At 38.6% G+C, this 5,486-nt stretch overlaps 1 protein-coding gene across 3 annotated transcripts in view; it reads left to right on the top strand.

Moving 5' to 3' along the window:
- The window catches only part of LOC147316220 (uncharacterized), a 7,955-nt gene extending 4,675 nt beyond the window's left edge, over positions 1-3,280 (top strand). The window contains exons 6-16 of one of the 3 annotated variants that reach the window (XM_086259545.1): positions 8-121; positions 366-411; positions 567-657; positions 756-897; positions 995-1,099; positions 1,636-1,729; positions 1,844-1,883; positions 1,990-2,067; positions 2,191-2,293; positions 2,402-2,523; positions 2,652-3,280. In XM_086259545.1, coding sequence (XP_086115671.1) covers positions 8-121; positions 366-411; positions 567-657; positions 756-897; positions 995-1,099; positions 1,636-1,729; positions 1,844-1,883; positions 1,990-2,067; positions 2,191-2,293; positions 2,402-2,523; positions 2,652-2,787 — 1,071 coding nt within the window. In that variant the 3' untranslated portion in view covers positions 2,788-3,280. Of the gene's footprint in view, positions 1-7; positions 122-365; positions 412-566; positions 658-755; positions 898-994; positions 1,100-1,635; positions 1,884-1,989; positions 2,068-2,190; positions 2,294-2,401; positions 2,524-2,651 lie in introns of all 3 variants that reach the window. The other 2 variants (XM_086259546.1, XM_086259544.1) reach the window with 2 other exon arrangements.
- Positions 3,281-5,486: the final 2,206 nt, after the last annotated feature.

Raw genomic sequence — 5,486 nt, 5'->3', positions numbered from 1 at the left:
CCCACAGGAGCCAGAGTGGGATGTCAGCAGTGCCTTCTTTGCAAATGCTGCTAGCCATATCAAACCCAAAGGATCAAGTCGAAAGTCCAAAGAAAACAAGGAGAATGAAGCCAGGAGAGAGGTGAATGCTAACAGATGGTCTAAGAGAAGCAGCTATAGCAAAAACGCCCATATATAATAGTTCTTGCTGAGGTGGTGTTCCTGTGTTAGTTCAAAGTCTGATATGTGGGGAAAGTGGACTATGGACCATGAAAGATTTGATGAAAGCTGTGTGTGTGTTTGTAGTGTAAATACACATTTTCATGAGTATAAAGTGATGAAAATGATATATATATACTTTTTTTTTTCTTCTTTGTTTTGTTCAGACAAATGGAACTGACACCATGACCAAGAAAAGTGCATCACTGACAGGTAAAGAATTGAAACTTTAAAAGTTATTCATGGAAATGGAAACAAAGGCTTCGAGGACATTGATTACACATTCATTCTGAAAGCATGTCAGCATACAGCACTGCGGTCATTTGAGCCTTTGGGAATGTTTAAAAACAAATCTTTATGTCCTGCAGAAAAAGGGATAAAGCTGGTGCAAGAGGGGCAGTATGCACAAGCAGCCAGTATGTTTACAGAAGCCATAAAATGTGATCCCAAAGATTACAGGTACAGCTTCTGTGGTCACGACTTGGGCATTACAAAAGAAATGCACATTTCACATAATATTAATTCATTTATTTATTAATTTTTTTAATGTCGTGTAGATTCTTTGGGAATCGCTCTTATTGCTATTACTGCTTGGAGCAGTATCCTCAGGCCCTGGCAGATGCTGAACGCTCCATTCAGCTGGCCCCAGACTGGCCCAAAGGATACTTCCGCAAGGGCAGTGCCCTCATGGGCATGAAGGTTGGTACAAGCTTGTAATAGCTTGTAGTCGAGTAAATAATCTACCGAAAAAGCATTAAGCATTAGTGTTAACTCACTCACTCTGTGTGTGTTGTAGCGGTACAGTGAGGCAGAAAAGGCTATGGAGCAGGTGCTGAAGCTGGACAAAGACTGCGAGGAGGCTGTCAATAATCTATTTAACTGCAAAGTGCTGCAGTTAATGGTAACGCCTACACACAAAAGCTCTGTAGATGTGACACGTATTATTTGTATGCCTTCTCCCAATGACAGCTGTGACCCAAGGAAGTGCTTTTTTTCTTTTTTCTTTCAAGTTCCTCTTTTCCACTATTAGAGGCATTTTGGCACAAACATTTACTCGATGAGCCGACTGGAATTTTGGTGTCAAGGTCACAGTGAACTAAAATCAGTCTACTTCTTGTTAGTCTGTTGTATTAGGATTGCTTTAAAGGGATTTTTTTTTTTTTTTTTTTTTTGGTAAACATTTGGCACATTTACTCACACTTGGCAATGAACTGCTTGGATTCTGTACTCAGAGGTTAAGGTCGCTGTGACCACCTCAACACACAATTTATTTATTTTTTTATTTTTGCCATAACTAAGAAATGGATAAGATGCCATAAAGCCATAATGTTCAAGGATCAAGTGTACACAGCCATGGTTGTAAAGTCTCTGCCAAATGGCAGACGGATGGCATACACCCTTGTGGTGGTAATTTGAGTTTCTCTCTTTCTTCCTCAGGAACTGGGCTTTGAAGAAGTGCAGAGTGTCTTGCTGTTAGATAGATTTTCAACAGTGCAGGGTGTTCTGGCATATTATTCTGAAGCAGCCAAAAGTAAGGCCAAAAAAATGACCAACAGTTTTTCTTCTGGATCAAATAAGTTTAAAGCAAAAATCATACAACTGATTTTCCGATGTATTCTCTTGTTGATGCTTTTTCTTTCCTCAGCAGCAGCTGGGAGCACAGATTCATCTGTTGTGCAACCAGGGTAGGTGACTGTAATTGAGCAGTCAAAAATAGAGTTGTTGATGAATTAGATTTTTTTTTTTTTTTTTTTTTTTAAAGCACTCTTGGTGACATTCTCTCTCTTGCAGAACTCCCTGTCAATCCCTCTGGGTGGGAAATGTGACAACTGAATTAACTGAGAAACACTTAAGGGACCTTTTTAAAATGTAAGATCCTATTCTGGTACAAAATGTTATCATTTAAACACAATATCCCTATACGAAAAATGTGGGGAGCTAAGTTAAAACTGCAGTTGTTGACTGGTCTGCTTGTGTCTCCTTGTATTGAAGGTATGGTGAAATTGAGAGTATCCGTGTGCTGCATGAGAGATTCTGTGCCTTCGTTAACTTCAGGGATGCAAGCATGGCTGCTCGTGCCATGGAGAAACTAAATGTAAGTGCGTTTTTGTTGTTTTGTTGTTTCTCCTTTGTCAGCATTATTATTTTCATAGCACCAGTTATTGCCGTGGGGTTAGATGTGTATATGTGCTTGCTGTCACAGGGTCACTGTATTGAAAACACTCGTTTAGTGGTGCGCTATCCTGACCGCCGCACTCAGAGGTCCCTTCCTATTCCACTCAAGACTTGCCTCCCTGTCACACAGCAGGGAGGCACAGCTGCTGGGTGAGACGCTAACTGGCTGCTCTTTTAAAAACTCTAGTTAAGAAAAATAATAATAATGATGATGATAATAATCATGCAACAGGACTGCAGTTTTATAACTAATGTGCAACCTGTATGTCTCTACCCAGACCCCGAAGACGCGGCCCGGTTAACGGAGATGAGTGTTACTTCTGGAGAACCACTGGCTGCCATTTTGGGGAGAAATGTCGCTACAAACACATTCCTGATCAGAAGGGCAAGGACAGGAAACCTTGGCAGCCTTGAACACAGTTTACTCTCTGCCTCATTACTGAAAAAAGAAACCGGGATACGCCGACTGTGCCAATGGGGACTGGTTCTTGCCGCACAAGGTTCTCTGGGCTAAAAATATTTACTGTGGCAGACTGGATAAGAATGGCTAAAGGTTCAGAGCCAGCATTCAGGTTCTACTGGAGGGGGGGTAGTCACATGTACCACAAAGGATTTGGACCATGAAGGTTTATATTCTAACGAAAGCCCAGAGTGGATAATTTTTTTTTTTTTTTTTTTTTTTTTTAGTAATAGAAGATTATCTAGAAGAGGGCAACAAAACCAGCTGGTACAGCTTTTGAATAAAAACCGTCATATTCACAGCCTTTTATGGGACATGGGATTTTATTCTTTCTTCTAAGAGGAAGAACCTAACACTTCAAGCAAACAACATAAAGAGGACGTGAAACTGCCTTTGTCTGTCATCCGAAGAAAACTAAAAGCTCTGCCATGTATGGTAGTAATGAAAGGAATACATGTGGATGTCGTTGTCTTTGGGACTTTCCTTCTTTGGAAATTTCCGTCACAAACCAGTGTCCCCCCCCCCCCCCCCCCTTTTTTTTTTTTTTTTGTTTCTAAGTAAAATTTAATTGCCATATTCTAACTATTGAGGCATATCCCATGCCCCAAACAGCTCATAGCTCGCTTAGGTCTGCAGTTATTGCTGGGGCTTCATTCCTACTTGTTCATGTTCCAGTACTGAAACATTGTTCATGATACCAAAGACATACCTGACATTTAAGTACCTCACCTATGCAGATGAGGATTTTTGTCTTGCTAATAAGCTACAGAAACCCAGAGGCGATGCCCTTTTGCCCTATGTAGCCTTACAAATGATCTTATGTGGGCGAGTGATTATAAATACAATGATTTGACTTGAAGGACTGCAAAGTTCTATGCATCAGTGCATGGATTAGGTTTATATTCAACTTTAGGTTTATTTTCACCAGTTGGCTGTTTTTTTTGTTTTTTGTTTTTTGTTTTTGAAAGATTGAATGGTTTCACTGCAGGAGTTTTCTTGACATGTTAGTTGAGATTCCTTGTCCATAGAAAAAGTAAAAGCAACACTTGACGTAATGTAAATGCTGCTTTTATAAAGGCTGTAGTCTTTAGTTTTATTTTTGTTTTTTTGTTTTTTAGTCTGTCTCCAAGATGGATTTTTAACCTCTTGGCAATTTTAAGCCCAAAATGTTTGATGTTCGGAATTGCATGAAGCTTCTGTTGTGAAGTGCTTCCGTGCTGCAGACTTGTCTCTGCTTTGTGGACTGCAGGAGATCTGTTTTGTGGACCCAATTCAAACGTCAAACCTTTGGTGTTGTTGTTATCGTTGTTGTTGTTATTATTATTATTGTTATTATTATTATTATTATTGCTTTTTCTCAGCAGGAGAATGTTCTTCTTGCTTTGTTGGTACATTTGCATTGTAAACATGCAAAGTTCTTTACATCTATGCAAAAAGTCCTGAACTGATTGTCAGTTCTGTGTCAGAAATACATACACTTATTGTTTGAACCTTGAAAACCAGTGTTTTAAAGTTTTGGGCCTCCTATTTCAGTATTTTAGTGAACTGAAGGATCTGATGGGTCTGCATTAACACGGCCTCATTCTTTCAATAGTTTTAACACTAGACCGTGCATTAAAGCCTATTAGCATCTGTTTGTGTCATTTAGTAGAAAACAGATCTTGTTTAAGTCCACACTACGTTCACTTGTAAACTATGCATAGCAGTATTTATTTTTCTATTTATACTTTTTTTTTTTTTTTTTTTCCCCATGTTTCCTGTATTCAACATATCCTGGGAACTGAATTTACCTTTTATTTACTGGCCATATTGTCTTTTCACTTTCTGGCCAGTTAATGAACCTCTTTCAGGTCTCTGCTGCTTAGTTCTGGCTTTAAGAGCAAATTTAAAAAAAAAAAAAAAAGGTGCAAATACTGTCACATGCCGCGCTTCTGCTTTTCTTGTGTTGCTTTCGGTCTTGTGGCTGGAACTAGTGAAAAAGGAATTGGACACCAAAAGTTAAGAGTGCATTTGTCTGTTTGGCCCACTTGCTCAGTGCTTTTTGTGATCTCAGCTGTTAACTACGGTTTCATATTCCACTTAATTTTATAGATAAGTTGTGTTTTGTTTTGTTTTTTTGTGTTTTGTTTTTTGTTAAACTAGAATATTTTTAATTGAATAAATATTTCACACGAGAAAGAATTTTATTTTAATGCTTGTTTAGAGTATGCTTAGTCTCTTTACCTTGTTTCAAACTATTTCAGCAAAATGTGTTTCTGATTATACAATACACATTTATAAACAGAGCACTGAAACCTAATCTCTACAATATTTTGTATTATCATTACTGCACAGTTTTAAAAAAAAAAAAAAAAGGGGGGGGGGGGGAGTTTTTTTTTTTTTTTTTTTTAATAAAGGAATTTGAACCACCTATCCCACCTTTCTGAGTGTCTACATGAGTAATGAGATCAACTGGTGGGGGTGGAGGGAGGAATACCAGAGGTATGTACTTAGTGCCTTCCACAAGGTGGCAGAGTTGTACTTGTAAGCTTTTCACTGACGTACAATCATCAACATGACCATCCTTTTGCCTCAGTTGGACCTCCAGAAACCAACATGTAAATTTGAGTCATTCCTCTTCCTGGAAACCAAAACCATGACATGGTAAATCTAA

Source organism: Aulonocara sp. 'chitande type north' Nkhata Bay, linkage group LG13 (assembly GCF_057382095.1).
Source record: "Aulonocara sp. 'chitande type north' Nkhata Bay isolate Kocher_YH1m ecotype deep benthic linkage group LG13, A_spYH_male_GT1.1, whole genome shotgun sequence".
Taxonomy (NCBI): domain Eukaryota; kingdom Metazoa; phylum Chordata; class Actinopteri; order Cichliformes; family Cichlidae; genus Aulonocara; species Aulonocara sp. 'chitande type north' Nkhata Bay.
This window is presented reverse-complemented; position numbering and strand designations above follow the sequence as displayed.